The sequence below is a fragment of the Oncorhynchus masou genome, chromosome 6, assembly GCF_036934945.1.
Source record: "Oncorhynchus masou masou isolate Uvic2021 chromosome 6, UVic_Omas_1.1, whole genome shotgun sequence".
NCBI lineage: Eukaryota > Metazoa > Chordata > Actinopteri > Salmoniformes > Salmonidae > Oncorhynchus > Oncorhynchus masou.
The window spans coordinates 29,457,035-29,477,735 of NC_088217.1; the positions used below are offsets into that span (position 1 = coordinate 29,457,035).

General features: G+C 39.3%; 1 protein-coding gene and 1 pseudogene across 1 annotated transcript; both read right to left on the reverse strand.

Annotated features, from left to right (window-relative positions):
* Window positions 1–3,614: 3,614 nt before the first annotated feature.
* LOC135541862 (homeobox protein Hox-C10-like) lies at window positions 3,615–7,919 on the reverse strand (annotated as a pseudogene).
* Window positions 7,920–17,295: 9,376 nt separating this feature from the next.
* LOC135541859 (homeobox protein Hox-C11a-like) lies at window positions 17,296–20,383 on the reverse strand. The gene is made up of 2 exons (XM_064968309.1): window positions 19,633–20,383; window positions 17,296–18,332 (listed from the first exon to the last, which is right to left on the reverse strand). Exons 1-2 carry the CDS (start codon window positions 20,336–20,338, stop codon window positions 18,100–18,102), a joined length of 939 nt encoding a protein of 312 aa, XP_064824381.1. The 5' UTR covers window positions 20,339–20,383; the 3' UTR covers window positions 17,296–18,099.
* Window positions 20,384–20,701: the final 318 nt, after the last annotated feature.

A 20,701-nucleotide genomic window follows, 5' to 3' on the forward strand; every position in this document is an offset into this window, starting at 1 on the left:
TTTCATGACTTACATAACAACAATATACTTAAAATACATAGGAGGCTTTACTTTGATTAATCACCCACTTCAAGCGCATTTGAGCACCATGCGGTTGCTAAGAAAATGGAAATGACACAGCCACACTGCATGCAACGTTGGTCCACTCCGGTGACATCACTGTTCCACAGTCTAGTGCAAGACATGTAAACATGAGGCCTTGACTTCTATTCAATGTTACAGCTATATTGGCTTTATTATTTTGTCAATCCAAGTTTAGGCAATCTAAGCTCATCATTTGCCTTGTAGGCCTAGTTTAAGGTGACATCATCACTGCCAGCAGTAGGCTAATGTGAAGTATATAGGCCTACTTGTATTTCAGCTAAGCTGTAAAGTATAGGCGACACTGACTGATCATTGAATAATGTTCTAATGAATAAAAAAAACATTATAGCCATTTGAAAACGTTATTGAAAACATAAAAAAACATACTGGTCTTAAATGGCCATGTACTGTTATAATCTCCACCCGGCACAGCAAGAAGAGGACTGGCCACCCCTCAGATCCTTGTTCCTCTCTAGGTTTCTTCCTAGGTTCCTGCCTATTTGCAAAGATAGGCGGTACTATCGTTCATTAGTTAATTAAAAGTTGATGGGTTTTTTTAAACTAAAAAATATAGAAGTTTCAGCCCACAAAACCTGTATCGGGTGTAAGAGGATTGAAAAAAATGTTGTTTATGTTTATAACATCATCAATACTCTTGTTATTGCCAATAAAAAAATATATATTCCATTACTAATAACATTAAGAACAGGAATAGAAATTAGCTAAGAGACTGACAGCTCAGTGTGTGCAAGCAGGTGGTTTTAAAATGAATCTTGAAGGTGATTGACGTGTGTGAGAATGGATGTAAAAAATAAGATAAAGCTATTTCTCCGTTAATGCAATTGTATATGCCTATCCTAATTCAACACAGCCATATTGATTTAAGCTTTCATAAATTCTCATAAAGCCAAAAATATAAATACAAATATTACGTTATTTCTTGGATATCAAGGCTCAGGGGACTAAGCTCCCGAGTGGTGCTGCGGTCTAAGGCACTGCATCCCCGGCGTCACTACAGACCCTGGTTTGATCCCGGCTGAATCACAACTGGCCGTGATCGGGAGTCCCATAGGGTGGCGCACAGTTACCCAGCGTCGTCTGGGTTAGGGGAGGGTTTGGCCGGTGTACGCCGTCATTGTAATATAAGAATTTGTTCTTAACTGACTTGCCTAGTTAAATAAAATGTTGCTAGCAATAGAGTGCATAACATACCTTGGGATAAAAAATTGAGAGTAGTCGGATTGGAAGAATGCTGTTTATTACAGACGTTAATTTCGTGGAGTGGACTGGAGTAACATTGCGAACTCGTAAACACATTTAAAGACCACTTAAAGGCCTTACTGACTGGAAACGATTGATTAAAGCTCTGGTTGTAAAGGCATTCATATTACGACAGCAGTATTGCCTAGGCCTATACCTTCTCTTACGAGGGTTAAAATTTGTAGACTATACATTTGCTAAAAAATATTTGACATCGGAGATGGCCACCATACACGGCGGATTAAGTAAAGGACTAATAATATTCAAATGAGTCATATTGTTTTCTAGCTTCTCCTAAATTTACTGGCATATTCAACGAAGATAAGTAGCTAAACTCAGTATACTGTTTTGTGATGTCGACTGAATGTAATGTTTCAAAATGGTTTATATTGCAATCCATGTAAAATTTCAACATTTTGTGTAGGCTATATTTGAGCCGATATAAAGTGCAAAAGAGAAAGCAAGCCACCATAATGACGAACAATATAGGCCAAAAACAAACCATTATAATCTCAAATGGTCATTTCGATGTTTTTTGATTATTTCAGTGATCATACAAGTAATATAATAAAATATGTCTATTACAACAAAAGCATGAGTCCAGAGATGAGACCGGGATTTTTACTACTTGGCAGATGTCCCATGGCACCTGGAGACTCTCTTGGAATGCTGAGTAAATCCCTAAAATACCTCCGGTCAATAATCCCGTCTACAAGGTTAGACCTCTAAAGTCTCTGCGCAACAACACAAAGTTGAAAAGGATTTTTTACACCGTGATGTTTACAACCCAAATTCTCCCACTGCAGCAATAGACCTTTTAGTGTCCACCACATAAAGCCAAAGAGCTAAGACAAAATGTCTCTTCGTGGATATTGATGCCATTTGCGGCGACTCCTGAGCCGAGTGTGTAATCTTGCAGAAATGGACGCCCTTGATGAAGGCTAACTGACGTAATCAAGGCAGTTTCTTGTTGCCGAGCCAGGAAGTCAATCCCAACAACATGAAACTACCTAAACCACGCAACAGCTGAACGTGAACAGCTGAAGGTCAATCCATTGAGGATTAGAGACAATATCAAACGTATCTCATAGTCAAATGTTTTTCTATGTACCGATGGGGGAAAAAATCTATAGAAAATAAAATAATAACAAAAATGCTGCATATGTAGACAAGGACTAACAATCCTAGGCTATGCTGCGTTTCCATGTTCATCAATTAGATCTAGGCCTACCTGTTAAACTTCGTCAATAGGATACTGGACTAATGACTCCTTTGATATATATGCTTGATTTCGTTTCGCATATTAGTCATATTTGAAAATAGAAAGATAGGCCTAATATTATGATGTCCACGACTTGAATGCATATCCAGCAAGGAGTGATCACATTTTGTAAGATTCTTTGTAATATTCTATTTTTGTTGATAGGATAGCATGCTCCATGAACACATTCAGGTTCACAGTCGTCTGTTCATTCTATGACAAAATATCGTTGTCCATCCAAGGCAGTGGTAAATTGAACAAAACTCGTAATCCAAAGTCCACTTGCAAATCTGGAGCAACTCATTAACATAGAAAACCCCCACAACCATCACTGGTCGGATCTGGAATGTCTGCATGAGGTTAAAATACAGCAACAGAAAAACACGAGATACCTTCGGTGTTATGGAAATGAATGTGCTGCCTGATGCAAATATGACAAATGAACAGAGCCAGACGTGATCTAGTCCAAAGCAAAGAAGGGAAATGCCAGCGGCTAGTCCTACCTTCAACGCAGGTTGCATGCGGGGATCCGTTGCCATGCTCCTGCAGTCGTGTAGTTGCTGACTGTTCCATCATATCCATTCCATTAAAGTTATCACCCGGTCTCTTTTTGCTCCATCATTTGCTCCATCATCCGTTGGAGAAGGTCACATTTCCCTCATCTGGTGAAAGAAGTGGCGTGCGCCCGTTTAACCAACCCCATTTTACCCCGGCTCCGTGGGTATAGACCTCCTCCTTCTCACCTTTAAACGCATCTTTACTGCGCGGTGCATATTATACTTGCAGATCATAAAAACCACCTCTAGCGCTGTACTCCGACCATCATGACGTTACTATTTTATGACCTTGAATTATTGTGGTCACCTGGCTATTTAAATCACCACTATATGGTTGGTCTTTCCACTCACATTAAAACTCCCACTATTGCGCCCCTTCCCTCTCAACTCTCTTTCTCAAAGCAAGCCATAAAGGAAACGAAGAAGGACAGCAAGGGGAAATTATGCTCCATACACATTTTGTTTATTTTTGTATAGGCTTATTTTATATCTTTACAAAACGTCCAGACATACTGTTTGCGATAATTATTTGGAAGAGCATTGACTTCATGATGCTGTAATGCACAGGACATCAAGTTCAGATGAACAAAAAACAACAAAAAACAAAACAACATAAACGAAAGAAAGTCAGAGTCCAAGTAAATACATCAAAATTCATCAAAAGTGTATGGAAAACAATTCAAACGCACTACTGTCACTTTAAGACATTTTTCTAAATAATTCATGTCCAGCGTTTTAAAACAATGTGCGTCTGGAGAGGTTCATATCATTTCACTGTCAAGTCCTAAAAACTGAAACGTTTGACAAAATCATGCATGAACTCAATTTATAACCTGCTCCAGATGATTTCTCCTGCATGCTTGTAGCGTGTGCAAAGCTGGACCTTGTTTGCCTATGTGTAGCAAACTTCATTAACAATGGAGTGGAGTTTAGTCTGCTAGCTAATGTGTAGCCTAAGTGTAGTTTTTGTGAAGTTTCTCTTCAAATAAGGTGTAGTCATAAGCAGAGGTTAGCGCTCTCACTCGACTCTCCCTGCGGAAGTTCTTGAGTTTCATGCGTCGATTTTCAGATAAGTCAATACTCTTGTTCATCTCCAGGCGGCGCTCTCGCGTCAGATACATGTTGAACAAGAACTATTTTTCCAGTTCCAGAGTCTGATGTTTGGTGCAAGGACAACGCTTTTTCCGTCCACTTTCAGCTATGATCCAGTTTCCAATGCAATTCTCCAATCTGGTGTCCCCTGTAAAAAAGGAATTAGTTGAATTAACATAATTATTCGTTTATAGCCTAAACGTATCCTAATTTGTGATAGAACATAATAATCACTGGCATATGTAACACACCTTCGCAGCTTTTAGGGTTGGGGCCCCCTGGAGGTAGCCCCCCTCCCCCATACATCCACCCACACACGTCATAAACCATGGCAAACATGTTCAGAATTATAGGAAATTAGCTGTAAAAGTGAAAAATGTTCTCACAGTCTCATGGCAAATGTGTAGAATAACAGGAAACTAGCTTTACATTTTCAAAATGTTCTCTCAGCCTCTTTGCAAAATGTGTAGAATAGCAGGAAATCAGCACTGTAGGCCTATAGTAGAATTGCACTTTGCAGTGTAGGCCTATAGTAGAATTTCACTTTGCACTGTAGGCCTATAGTAGAATTTCACTTTGCAATGTAGGCCTATAGTAGAATTTCACTTTGCAATGTAGGCCTATAGTAGAATGTCACTTTGCAATGTAGACCTATAGTAGAATTTCACTTTGCACTGTAGGCCTATAGTAGAATTTCACTTTGCACTGTAGGCCTATAGTAGAATTTCACTTTGCAATGTAGGCCTATAGTAGAATTTCACTTTGCAATGTAGGCCTATAGTAGAATTTCACTTTGCAATGTAGGCCTATAGCTTAATGGAGTTGCTAATCGATGCTAATATATAATTTAAACTCCAATTGTTTTCTTTCAAGGTTAAATAAAGGTCATAACATGTCGTTGTCTATGATGCCTTAATGCACGGAGGTATAGCCTAATCATAGTCTTTAGTGAGATGATAAATTACCTCTTCTTTGAGAATATAGCTTAACTAATGCACCATTATTTGCGTATCTGGAGAAGCCTACGCTCAATCAAGGCCAATTGAAACAATTAACTATATAGAAACACAGGGTCTACGAAAAATGTGAGTTGATCTCATCAGGCAAATAGGCTAATAAAAATACATTGTCAATTCATATGAGTAACTTGTGTATTTTTGGCGATAAGAATTACATTATGTTATTTCAATCCCCTCATAAATAGCATAAGATATACATTAAATGTAGATATTAGTTAATACCGCAATACAGGTCTTGGTAAGAGGGATGGATACCACGGACGATGTCCGGGGTGTATAGTCGAGTCTATCCATAAAGGAGTCCGGAGGAGTTTCTGTCTTGATTAGGCCTACATGGTGCAGCAGGCACGAATAATAAAGCGAATCACACTGTTCACATGGGGAAACAATCCGCAAATCATAAAGGCTAGTATTCTATGCAGCGCACTGTTTTGATACTTTTTCAGTGAATTACTGATGAATTACTCTTTTAGAATGTGGGATAAAAGTCTTATATTTTAATAGCAAGTTATTATTTGGGCCTATTGTAACGAATTTGTCAGATTTAAGGAAGAGAGAAATTAGGGACTGAAGCAACTTTTAATATTTCGCCCTAAATCATACGTTGTTTTTAATTACATGGAAATAGAAGCCTCATATCTGCCGGGTTTAAACAAGAGTTAAATAAATAAAGCATTCATTGCGTAAGCATTGGCGTGAATTTCGGATGCACATGCCGTGGTCACATATGCTCAATACCAGGCCTAAGAAGAATACATAAATAATGATAATAATAATAATAGTCCTCATAATAATAATGAACGAATCCCCATCAGCCTAAAGTTCACCAGTTGGTCCTACAATTGTTTTTATAACTATTTGTCTTTCCTGAACTTACTAAGTAAAACGTCATAACTTGAGGTTGTATGTGTTTTAGATTTGTTGTTTTATACTTCGAAAAAGTAGTTACCGACAATGTATCTACAAAATGTTGTTTCGAAAGCGAACAAGCTGCAAAAACATAAGCAATCATACAAACACCCATTCCGTTTACCCTTCATCTTCCAGGAAACTTTCATAAGCAAAAGCCTACATGTTTTTTTTTTTTTTTTTTTTTTTTTTTGTCTGCGCAGTTTGTCTTTAGGCTATGTCTTCTCGGCTCGGTTTCCCGGGTACAGATTAAATACAGCTTAAACAGTGATTCTCCATTGAACATGCTTTTTAGTCTAGGAATCTGTGTCTCGGAAACTAGCATCATCTGTTTAAATCCAATGAGATATAAACCAGGCTACATTAGAAGCACATAACATCGTGAATTATGCTTTATTTTATTAATTAACTATATAATTACTGTGTATACATTTGGATAGGCCTCCCATTTTACTAGTAGCCAATTACTTTATTATAATAAATCCAAGCGAGACATCGGGACTATAGTAGGTCTATCCAATCTGATTATTATTATTATCATGACCACCAATTAGACATAACAAATCTCATTTGTTAAACCTTCTCAAAATAAGAATAAATGAGCTCCATCTCAACTGCAAAGTATCTGAGGCTGTGCAGTGTGCAATTTCATTTCTCAAAATCAAAAATGTAGTTCAATGGTTAACGGATTATGTTCCTCCCAGAAAATTGGCACTGGCAAATATGGGCTATGTCAAGAGCATACGCAGTCTACCCTTCCAGATCACCCTCGTAGTCCAGTGAAATAAACAACGAAAAGTAGCCTACAAGCAGGCCTTTGCGTTAACCGGTATTGTGTGAATGTTATTTGGAGATGTTTAGGAAAGAGATAAGGAACGAATATTCTATAATTATAAAGATGGCGTAGGGAGGGCAGTGTATGGCTTAGGCTACTCAATTTAGGGGAAATGTCTACTTAATCAGCGTGGGATGATAATGCTTATTTATGTGATATAATCCGTGTGTGTTACCTTTAACCTCACTGTCTGAGTTGTCTGTGCTTCCGTCCGTTTTGAGGACAATCTCTTTCTCAGACAGTTGTTTCGTTGAGCTGTAATTTTCCTCAAGTTTACTGTCTGCCAGATACGCCTCCTGATTGGTTTCGCAGGTGTAGTTAAATGGTTCTGGATTCTCTGTCCCAGGTTCGACCACAGAGAAGATACTATATAGGCCGAAGCCATGCACATTCTCCTTTCTCGGGTACCGTTGACTGGCTGTAGGCGATTCTGGACGAGAATGTTCGCGCATTTGTCTGTGATGGCGTCTGTCAGCCATCCTTTTGTAGGAACAAGGTGAAACAGTCTCCGTGCGTCCGTTTGGATCCCCGCTATATAGGAAGCACATTGAGTCCTCCGTCACACTTTCTGATGGGAAAGAACATGGAAACAGTGGTCGGATAACAGGCTGTGTTACCTGGGATGCATTTTTATCTTCAGCCAATTTAGCTGCGTTAGGTAATGTTGGTGATGGTAGGTGGTGAGAGCCATCTTTGTCAGAGATGGCGCACCTGGTCATTTGGAAAGAGGCGAAGACGCGATTCCATCATTTCTCACCGTCGAACAGTCATACTCGGTCGAAACCTCTAAGAACCTACATTCCGGAACTGCCAAAATAGCCCTTATCTCCGCACACAGAGGATCCTCCTACCAACTATTCCACATGGAATTTAGAAGCTGGGATTCTATTTGGAAATTCCATTGTATTGTTATCTTTCTTATGTTGATACCACTGTTCAGAGCCCTCGTAGAGGATTATAGTCGGGTAGGAAGCTGACATATTCGTGTCGGGGGACGTGGAGCATCAAAAAACTTCATCAACATAATTATGGATGTACGAGGCACGCCACGTGACTTTCAGACCAATAGGTGTTTGAAAGTGGCCTTGATGCACCAGACTGCCATGACGACACCAGGGTCAAGTTGTCGAGCTCTATGACAGAGTAAGGGCGCCATCTAGCAGGACAGATACAGATAGGGTACAGACGCAAGTTCCTGAACATACAGTAGTAGAGACTAATTCAAATAGTGTTCTATTGAAATATGTGTTCTAGAAAACAAAAGTGAGCAATGGAGCTGGCGAAAAAGAAGAGGGTAAACCTAAAGAAGATATGTTATGTAAATTGCACAACATGTAGGCTGACATTACATCATGATAAGTGCTGTCTTTGATTCTTGTGTAGAGGGTATGCACTCCAAAAACATAAGATTATTGTTATTTCATGCTATTTATTTCATTTAAATGCATCAAGAGCAAAAACAAACGTTTTGTCAATGATTCTTGAAATATCAACTGCCCAGTAGTTGTATGATTTGATCTTATTAGAACTATGTTTTCTAAAGGTAATAACGTAGGGTATAATAAAAGAGAAAGAACAATACAATTGACGAACGCAGTAGCTTTGTTTATAGGCTGTGCCGGTGATAAAGAGAGGAGTGGAATGAGAAAGTGTATCAGGGAAGTCAGCTTTATAAACACTATTATCGATAGCCAAAAGGTAATGAATGTGTTGTAGAGAATTTCTCTCATTACTATGCATTAACCTGTTATCAAAAGCCTGTCCTTTTTTGTGTGCAAACCATTACATTTGTTTTTATACACTTAGACAGTCGTTGTCTGACAAGTAATTCAAAAGTAAGCAAAATGCTATTACCCCTTTTGTTTGCCTTTTTTAATTAAAATGATTTAAACCATTTAATTGTTTATGTTTAAAAAAAAATCATTTTGCTGTCCATTTTCTTGCGTTAATCATATATCAATATAGTTGAACCACATATAGGCTATAGGCTACAATAGTGGCTATAATAGTGATGCAAACATTTGCATAATGATATTATTTAATTATGTAAAGGATAATCAACTGCGTTCTCTGGAAAACAATGAACGACGTGGAAGGTGTGTTCCACTATGCGCTACGGGAGTTAAACTCACCTTCCACGGAGTTTCAATATTTTCCAGAGGATGCTATAATTTGGCTATAATGGCTATAATTTAACACATTTGCCACTAGAAATATGTTCATTTTCAAGCTGTGCTTGTGTAACGGATGTGAGACGCTAGCTTAGTTAGTGGTGGTGCGCGCTAAATAGACGATGCTTCCAGGGTGACCGTCATTGATGTGTGCAGAGGGTCCCTGGTTCGCGCCCGGATATGGGCGAGTGGACGCTCTAAAGTTATACTGTTACACTTGATTCTATAAGAGAAACAGGAGCTCAAGCAGTAGACACCCTGAGGTGCCCGTACTCAGCTCCAGCTAGCGCCAGTGAGCGGTCAACATCCACTGAAGCAGCTAGCAAGTTTACTTGAAAGCTACAGCAGTTGCCTTGGTAACCAAATAGACTTGCTAGTATAGCTAACCAAACTATCCATCCGAGCTTGCTATTATGAAAATCGAATTCAATACCAGAAAATGTTTTCAATTCGACTTTAGCTTTCAAAAGCAGCTCAATAGAACATGTAAGAATTAACTATAACAATTTAACTTATATACCGTGCGTTACAAGGAAATAACGAGCACTCTATAATGCTCTTCAAGCCAAACAGAAATATTTTTCATCAATGCCATGACATAATTAAGCAATAAGGCCCGAGGGGGTGTGGTATATGCACTATTGTAAAGTGGCTGTTCCACTGATGTCAGAAGGTGAATTCACCAATTTGTAAGTCGCTCTGGATAAGAGCGTCTGCTAAATGACTTAAATGTAAATGTAAATGTATATGGCCAACATACTAAGATTAAGGGCTGTTCTTAAGCACAACGCAATGCGGAGTGCCTGGATACAGCCCTTAGCCGTGGTAAATTGGCAACAACCCCCCAAGGTTCCCTATTGCTATTAGAAACTGGCTACCAACGTAATGTTCATTATACAGTTTAATTATAAACTGGGTGGTTCGAGCCCTGAATGCTGATTGGCTGACAGACGTGGTATATCAGACCGTATACCACAGGTATGCCAACACATTTATTTTTACAGCTCTAATTAAGTTGGTAATTAGTTTATAATAGCAATAAGGCACCTTTGGGGGTTTGTGGGATATGGCCAATATACCACAGCTACGGGCTGTGTCCAGGCACTCTGCGTTGCATCCTGCATAAGAACAGCCCTTTGCCATGGTATATTGGCCATATACCACACCCCATCGGGCCTTGTTGCTTTAAATAAACCCATTTTATCATGGTTTCCTATTTCCATCTATTTTCTTGTAAAACGTACTGCCATTACTTGTTTGAGGCTTCTATGCCAATATATTGGTAAAAAAAAATGTTTGAGAGTCAATTTCATAGAGAGTCATCTGTTTCCCCATAGCATGAGAAAACCTAGTTTGCTAGTGGCATGCATTATTATATATGTCAACTATACAAGATGTGCATCCGAATCGTTCATATTTTACTTAGTTAAGTTATCTTCCTGTTGACCTAGCCTACATAATCCATGGTGATTTAGAAAATACAACATACCATTACATTCTCCTTTACTGGAATAACTGATATGCATATAAGCCTATATTTGATCTAACTTCTCAGTTAACGTGTCGCTGTCATAATCTGCCAGAGAGCCTTGCAATTCAAAATAAATGTAATCCACAAATTAGTAAACTATAGCCTACCATCTAAGAATTATTGAAAAACTGGTTTGTTTTGCTGCGACTTTTGCCCTCAATAGCGCCGACGGGGAGGTCACTGACAATGATCCAGCCTTTTCACAGCATGTTATGGTGTAGCCTAACGATTTAAACACGGATCAGGGGGATAGAAAGTAAATGTAGGCTATGCTGGTCGAATCCTATAACGGTAGGGCTAGGCTATATCTGTTCGCATCTTAAATCGCCCATTTATATCAATAGCTTACATGATTTATGCGAAACATCCCGTACTTGGCCATTTCTAAAATAAGAATTCAGCCCTTTGAGAATGAGCTTGATTTCAAAGCAATACAAAATGGTGATGTGGCTGTCCATGTTACAATTGATAATATCGCGTCCTTGTGTTTGTATGAAATAAAACAAAACAGCTAGGCCTATAGCTGGCCTGTCTATAGGGCACAGAGGCTTCATTTACAATCTTAAAAAGGATTGTTAAGAGATCCCGCCTCGTTCAGTGTGGCGAGTTGGCTTCGAGGCTATGTGAGTTTAATACATGGCAGGAACTGGATTACATTCAGATGTTGGTTCTTAAGATCACAAAAAAGGGTATGTAGCCCATTTCTGGAGCATAGGCCTACTTGATATCAATGACGTTTTTAAAGAGGATGGGCTGACGGTGAGGAGCAAGAGAAGTTATGTGACTGAGTGTTGTCCGTAGCACCTGGTCGACCCATCTTCCACACATTTGTGAATATCAACAAAATATTGTCAGTAGGCCTATATCATTAGGAACAAAACTAACATTTTTTATAAGGGTGTGTTTAGACAGAACTGATCCAAGGCATTGTGATTGCTTGTTGGCTCTTGTATAATTAAATAAATGAATAGACCCGTCAGCTTTCAGTAAAATCAGCGTTATAATTCCAAAAAGCCTTGAAGTAGGTACAGTGTGCTGAAATGTTAGTGTTTTATACCCATTTTATTATTTGGAGGACAGAATGTGCAACTATCTTAATTTTTATATGAAACGCATTGGATTACGATGGTTTCATAATCTGTATAACATATTAATAGCACTATAACATAATATACGTGTATATTTCATATATAAGATCAGTAGAAAAACATTGGATCATTCAGATGTTTTCAGTAGGCAAAACATATGAACATCTGGGCTTTCTATAAAGGGTTTTCGATTAATACAGTAGCCTTAACATATTTCTAAATCTATTGGTTTTATTGGGTATCGCGATGGAATTCAACACATCTGAAAAAACATTGCTTAAATATGAAGGTATGAGCCAGATGTAGGCTATGTTTATTGATTTTAGGTCACCTTGCTGCCAACTCACTACACCCCAAAACCTTAAAATATAGAATCTTATTACACAAAACACACACTCGTGCTCAAATCCTGTGACATTCCAATACCCCAGGATGAACGACCTTAACATATGCACACCCATACACACAGATAGCTTACCTGCGCGGGTACGCTGAACGGGCCAGGGGTCTTGACCTGCATAGAAAGTTTACAAGTTAGAATATAAACACGAGCACATAAAATACCAGTCTGAATTGAAAAATAGCATGCACATTTTCTGAAAATTGCAATCTTAATGATAAGAAGTTGCATCAATGGAAACGTTTTAATGGTTAAACACACGTTGCCAACATTAAATGGACTATTATTATTTATATCCATGTTCTTATTCTTCACATTCACATTCCTATATTAGTAATTAATTTTAGCTTAATATGATTAGACTACTATACGGGCTAATTATATATGTGTTTTTGGCTACTTATTACTATTTCATGCGTCACGAAGCATAACGTAACAATATAAGTCAAAATCATACCGAAAACGGGCGGCAGGGTAATCTAGTGTTTAGAGCGTTGGACTAGTAACCGGAAGATTGCAAATTCAAACCACCGAGCTGAGAAGGTACAAATCTGTCGTTCTGCCCCGGAACAGGCAGTTAACCCACTGTTCCTAGGCCGTCATTGAAAATAAGAATTTGTTTTTAACTGACTCGCCTAGTAAAATAAAAACCTAAATCCTTGATGGTGTAACACGCAGCTAATCCTCCACAACACACACTAAAATGGAGTCCTCCTTCGTGTAATCAAAGTAACAGTACAATAATATTACATTTGAAACAACGTTGACCTATTTTGCAATTGAAGCCCGCTCGACGCAGGTTCTCTGCCTTAAATCAAATTATAAATCTGCCAGATGTGATATAGACCCACAAGATAAGTCAGCATAATATTAAATTTGAACATCGTAAAAAATCTTAAACAATTTACCAAACTGCACATAGGCTTGCCTTGCTGGGTTAAGCGAAATATCGTTCTCTGAAATAATGCGCACTCACACACATAGGCATATACACAGTCTATCTCTGTCACACACCCACCATTATGCACACCATACACCAGAAAGACCTTTACGCACAAACAATTGCTTTTTGGAAACCTGACCTTGATTTCCTAAAGATGTTCATCACTGCATCCTCTCGTCCAATTGCATGCCTTCATACCATAAGCCTAGCTAGCTTATAGGCTAAATATTGTTTTTTTTAAGACCCATACTAACAAAGCCTTCAAAAGCCTTCAAAAGAGCACGCTGGTATCGCAGTTGTGCCTGTAGCTTACAAGCAATGTAGGCTATAATCAAAGTAGCTATTCTTCTTTCCCTGTGGTTCTCTTCTCAATAGAGGGCTATCGTACCATTATGGCCTTGTTCAACAATTGTCTATCTGGTGCGGAAGCGTCGCCTCGTGGTCATAACAAAATTGACGTAACACCAAATAAAGCGCAGTTTTTTGTGGGGCCCTGGATTTGTGTGGGGGTCGGGATTTATTTGTTTGTACCACAGCCACGACTCCTACCCGATTAATAATGTCAAGAGGTCAATTAGGAGAGCATGTATTGATTATGTCAATATTGTAAACAGAGATCTGACACACCTTTGAGTGACGTTGGACACCACCAGACACTCCAGAGACCGCTGGTCTCATAGGCACATGCACACAAGAGTAAAGTGAGGGAGAGGCGAGAGCCAAGAAGAGCAGGCAATCTGATGCCGTGAGAGGGACCCTGAATTGTGAAAAACTCCAGTTCAGGCCCAAGGTCCCTCAGTGGTGTGTGAGAGCAGTAGTGTGAGAGTCTTGATCTCCATCATTGATCCAGAACCTACTCCTCTTCCCTCAGCCATATGTATTTTATCACCCGGTAGGCATATTATGCTAAATTAGTTTGAGGGGGGGTTACTTGAGCTGTAAACCAAAATTATACATGTTTGGTCATCAGCCAATACATTTTGTATTTGGAACTAAATGGAAAAGGCATATTTAAAATACACTGAGTGTACAAAACATTAGGAGTACCTACCTAATATTGAGTTGCACACACGTTAGCCCTCAGAACAGCCTCAATTTGTCGGGGCATAGACTCTACAAGGTGTGGAAAGCATTCCACAGAGGTGCTGCCCCATGTTGACTCCATTGCTTCCCACAGTTGTGTCAAGTTGGCTGGATATCTGTCCTTTGGATGGTGGACCATTCTTGATACACACCGAACACTGTTGAGCGTCAAAAACCCACGTGTTCCAATTCTTGATACACTCAAGCCAATGCGCCTGCCACATACTATCATACCCGACTCAAAGACACTTAAATTTGTTGTCTTACCCATTCACCCTCTGAATGGCACACATACACAATCCATGTCTGCAATATTTTATGTGTTGGGGGGCTAGTGTCAGTCTGTTATATCTGGAGAATTTATCCTGTCTTATCAGGGTTCCTGTGTGAATTTAAGTATGCTCTCTAATTCTCTCTCTTTTTTCTTTCTTTCTTTCTTTCTTTCTTTCTTTCTTTCTTTCTTTCTTTCTTTCTTTCTTTCTTTCTTTCTTTCTTTCTTTCTTTCTTGGAGGACCTGAGCCCTAGGACCATGTCCCCAGTCCACCTGGTCTTGCTGCTGCTCCAGTTTCAACTGTTCTGCCTGCGGCTATGGAACCCTGACTTGTTCACCGGACATTCTACCTTGTCCCAGACCTGTTGTTTTCAACTCTCTAGAGACTGCAGGAGCGGTAAAGATACTCTGAATGATTGACTATGAAAAGCCAACTGACATTTATTCCTGAAGTGCTGACCCGTTGCGCCCTCTACAACCACTGTGATTCTTATTATTTGACCCAGCTGGCCATCTATGAACATTTGAACATCTTGGCCATGTTCTGTTATAATCTCCACCCGGCACAGCCAGAAGAGGACTGGCTACCCCTCATAGCCTTGTTCCTCTCTAGGTTTCCTCCTAGGTTCTGGCCTCTCTAGGGAGTTTTTCCTAGCCATGGTGCTTCTACACCTGCATTGCATGCTGTTTGGGGTTTTAGGCTGGGTTTCTGTACAGCACTTTGTGACATCAGCTGACGTAAGAAAGGCTTTATAAATACATTTGATTGATTTGATGTCTCATTTGTCTCAAGGCTTAAAAATCATTCTTCCCTTCATCTACACTGATTCTAGTGGATTTAACAAGTGACAACAATAAGGGATCATAACTTTCACCTGGAATCACATGGTCAGTCTATGTCATGGAAATAGAGGTTATTCCTAATATTTTGTACACTCAGTATGTGTAGGCCTATATCTAACTATTATTTCATTCTGTATGTATGAGACTTTTGAAGTAGCCCATATGAGGCCACATGAAAATATGGAAAATGCAAAAAGTTATTTGGAGTGTTGGACAGTGTTATACACTTAGACCTCAAAGGTCCAATCTGGTTTTAACAAAATACATGTTACACTATTCAGTTGCTTGAGGACGTCAAATTGCTACACTCCAGATGTCAAATTGGGGCTGCTTTTCCATTTCGATTAGCCTACAGCAAATTAATTATAATAATATGATCATGCATATAAAGCGTATCCAATACAGACTAACTGTTTTGCTTATTTTGGGTTCACAAATACCTAAAATTAAACAGATATTAAACAATAGCAAACAAAACATGGAAAATTGTTTTTCAAAAATCTAACACATTCATAACAGGTTGAAAAAAAAACATTAGCCTATTTTGCGTCAGTTTTCAAGAGGTCAATGGTAGGTTCTCTAAACATCCCCCTTCAAACCCCATCCCCCATTCCCCCCGACACTCTTTCGTTTGCAACCCTCATTGGCTGGCTCACCAGTTGGTACCAGCATTTTCGAGAGCAAAGCCAGTCTCGGATTCAACTTTATTGCGTAGGGTTAAAGGTGATGGCCTTGACTTCACGAAAGTTCAAAGACAATATCTCTTTCTTTCTCGCAATACATCAAAATACACCTAAACGTTCAAAGTCCTCCATATCTGTAAATTGTTGCGCATCGGTATGAATTACATTAGATGTAGCCTATGCGTAAATGCGTTGGCAGCCACAGAGTAAAAAACATGTCACAGCCGCAGGACATCAGTGGTGAGGTAAAGGCCTAAACCAAATGGTCGATAAACTTGAGTTTTTTTCTCTCCAGAAACGGATATCCAAGTTGTCGTCGTTTTGTTGTCCCAAGCGCAAATGGATAAAGATATTGGCCAAGTGGATGACGTGAAGATAGTGCGCTCGGGATGTTATCTAAATCAGACATGTTTCAAATAGGATGTTTATATGTTTTTACTTAAACGGCCACCTATAGCCTACTCGACCTCTCTATTTACGATGGAAGGAATCTCTCCTATGGACAGACGGTGTAATTAAGAGAAAGGTAGCTATTTAGTGCCCCTGTCTTTATGACAGTGTCTAGACCAGGCCAGCTCATTGACACATTCACTCAACAACATCACTAACACGCGCACACATGCACGCACACGCAACTGTGTTTTACTTTACATATAGCCTATAGGTCATACATGGACGAAAACAAATTCAACATTATAGCACCTCTAATTATTTGCAGAGTTTTCCGTGAAAATAAGAGAAGTGGGCAATTAAGACAAATGTAGCACCCTCATGTTCATGACAAATAGTTTAACTATGTTACAAGCACTCCCAATATTTTAATCTGACATTTTACCTAGTTTTAGCCTATTGATTTGTGTGTAGACAAGTATTTTTGATTTGTATCAATTTGCCTACCTAGTTGAGTTCTGAGAAAGAGCCTATACTTATTTTCCATGAATCTTAACATGAAATCTCAACGATTTGTCAGGGACATGTATAGGGTTTCACAGCGTTTTATTTGTATACTGTGCTATTAAGGGCCTACTTAAGAAGTCAAGTAGAACGTAACTTGCAATGATCTTCTACAAGCATTGAGGACTAGCCCAACTGATTCTGCAAAAGACCAAGCATTCTGCATGAATACACAAAGTATAATATTACGTTCTTGGTAGTTGTTCATTGAAATACAGACCTAGACCCAGTAAAAAATAATAATATAAAACTCTCAAAGAATGGCTTGTTGTAAGAATCACTATTCGTTTATTTTTATGTTACATTCTTTCACTTGATGCATATAGGCTTATGCAACGTCATATCATAATACTGCATAACATGTAAATGGGACGCAATCAACAAAAAGCTCGCTATAGTCAAAGAGCTTGTAGCCCTAGAGCTAAGTTATTTTCAGAATTCTTGAAAATATAATAATTAGGTTAAGTGATAACATTTTATAAACAAATGAAATATATATACAGTCATATAGTCAAAGGAGATTCATTTGGGACCGATGATTCGTGTCGAAGTTCTTGGTTGCTGCAAAAAAAAAATATATATCTGCATATCTATGAAGAAGTCTGTGCGGCTGTCCTCAAGTCGGTTCAGTTTGTAGCAAAATCATTTTCACAAAGAAAGGATAATGATGTAATACAGAGTTAAAGAGAGAAATGTCACTGGAAAGACAGAATTTCACAAGTGAATCGAAATAGAATATAATCAAACAAAAATAAATACTGATGTTGTACTTGCCATTACAATGTTTCAAATGTTTGGCCGAATGTGACAAACGGTAAATATAAATCTTTCATTTGAAAAAAATGGAATAGTTTACCTTCATTGCTCTGCTATTGTCAGAGATACATTTCTCTAATGTCTTGTTTTATGCTGGTTCATGTTATTGGTTCAACAAAACAAGGAAACGTAAAACATATTGATAACTTATTTTCTTTCCAGTCCCAGCGTTTCCATGAATGACCTAACACTTGTTTTTGGCCAGTCGAGTCCGGCCTTGTCCTCCAAAGGCAATTCAGTTTTAGAGATGATAATATTGATGATTATTTCTCACCAAAACTACCAGTTTAGGGTTTAGTTCACAATAAGGGATTTCCAGAAAAATATTGCAGCCGATCTCGGCTTAATTTCTTTTCTTTCATTCGGCGGTTCTGGAACCAGATTTTGACCTGACGGTCAGTGAGGTTGAGCATTCTGGAGAGCTGCAACCGTTTCTCCTTGTTGATATAAACATTAAAGAAGAACTCTCTTTCCAGTTCCCGAATCTGGAACTTCGTGTAAGGACACCTCTTCTTCCTGGTGCGTGGTGTACCTTAGAGCAATATAAAACAAATCATCAGGAGAATGTAAGGTCGAGTGTTTTTTCAAATAAAACAAGCATTACGATACACGCTGAAACGTATGGGGATTCAGAATGTAGGTATGTTAAGTTTGATAAAATGCAAGTGTCCTAAACACGTAGCCTACCCACAAGCCTGCACATTCATTTTATTTCTCTGTATCCTTAAATCCATGGCCCCCAGTGCCATCCTCTTGTAACATACACCTATAATCAACCATCTCTATAAAATCTCTTGACGAGTTTTGTAACGCTATTCACTAAACGACAAAGACATTGCACTTCATCACCTCACTACCTGCCTTACATTCCCCACTCAACACTGCCATAATAAATGGGAATATATGGCTATCATGGACAAAAATGAACCTTCATTTCATATCATAATGCGATCATCTATAGCGAATTAACACTGCATACCTAGATAGCATTACTGCCAATCAAATAGGTGGGATATAATTATAGGCTAGAGACAAATTCTTCCATGCCTCTATGGGGTCGCTTGGGCCTATGGGCTGGGAGCCACTGTTTATTAGTCTCAAACGAATATGAGTGAATTATATCTAGGCTATTTGCTTATTGGTTTATCATATTCTACATGGACTATAACAAAACCGAACGAGTTTGTTGGTGATTGGGGAATAGCCTAGAGTAAGATCTCAACGCTTGGAAGTTGATTACCCTACAAACTAAAATACTGGGCTAGCCTACTTGCACGGTTACCAATACATATTTGCACGTTTTGAGAAGAGCATAGGTCCCAAAGAAACAATATGATTATCACAACTATTATTAGGCTATTATTTTTTTTAAATGCAATCTCGATCGAACAAATATGCTAGCTGCTGTTAATGCGTAAAGCAACCTGTCCAGAGAAGCAACACAGTAGCATTTCTGCATTTTACAGGAGGCTGCTGAGAAGGAGGGGGGGGAATCAAAGGACACCCAAAAACAGTGTTCTGCTCAATTGCTTTTTACCCTCGACAACTTGGTGAAACATCGCCCAGCGCAAGTTCATGACCAAAGTTACCGTTTGTCACAATAGCGGGCTATTAAAATTTCACAGACTGGGAGAGCTGCTGCCTGCTGCCTGTGTGTAACGTATCGTTTTTTTCAAAGCGCTTTCCCATCGTAAAATGTTTTCTTGTTGGAAGAAAGAGCTTTGTAGGTTATAATAAAATCCGTTGAATGCTTATAAAACTCCACATAAAATCTGACCGACAAAAATACCGGGCTAGTCCTTTAACCTTTTTTTTACAGCTTCGGTACCTACTCGAGTGGCTTGTTTTGTTGGCGCTGTCGTCTTTCTTGCCCGATGAAGAAGCACAAGAACCAGAATTAACGTTTTCCTCTTCATCCTCTGGGTCTTTCTCAGGGCCTGTGGCACTATGGAGGAGGACGGCAGGCGGCTGAGACGCCGAATCCAGCTTACTGGATTCGCGGTTCTGAGCACAGTTCTCTGTCGAGCTGTTTTCGGTCCCATTGTGTGTGCTTTCGAAAAAGCGATCAAAGCCCTGCGGTAGAACGTGGTTTTTCCCCACACCCGAATAAAAGCCCGTGGATAGGTGGTTGGAGCTTGGGTGGTTGTGGTGATGATGGTGATGACTGTATACACTTTCGTTTTTCATCAGCATTTCTGTCATGGTGGACGATGGCGGAAGGCAGTCTCTATGTACCAGTTCCTCCCCAGAGTAGCAGGACGCATAGTTCCCTCTATGGTGCCACTTAGCTGAGGGGTCCAAACCGTAAGAAACGTCCCGAACCGGTTGCACTTGGGAGAGGTTCGTGGAGTACGGGTAGGTGATTTGCCGAGATGGGGCCTGTGGCAGGAACGAAGAGACAGCAGAAAATTCGGGGACGTAATATGTGCAGCTGGGGAGGTAAAGGTTGGACGCACAGCTCGCTCTGTCTCCGAACTCGGAAGTCCTGTCTTTTCGCGTCTGTGAGCAGAAGTTTCCCAGATTAACCGAGTTAAACATCTTTCTCCCCGTCCTCTTGCACTATAGACAGATGTATTGGATTCGAACTGCAGAAGGAGAACATTTGGGAAGGCGAGATGACGTGCTATCCGTCTAAGTCGCCCCAAGACACGTGATTGAAAGTAGATATTGTCATATATCAATTTGGAACACTTACATGTGTAGGAGTGGTTCACTTAGGTAAAATATAGAAGGTTCAAACAATTGGTTTTCCAACACCGCATGAGTATCATAAAAATCAATATCAGCTATCTTATCATTTTTTGCTTTAGTCTCTAAACGATATAATCATAATTCAAACTCTTGTACCGTATAGTACACGCGCAATGCAATGCATAGTAAATAACTAACAGGTACGGGTTT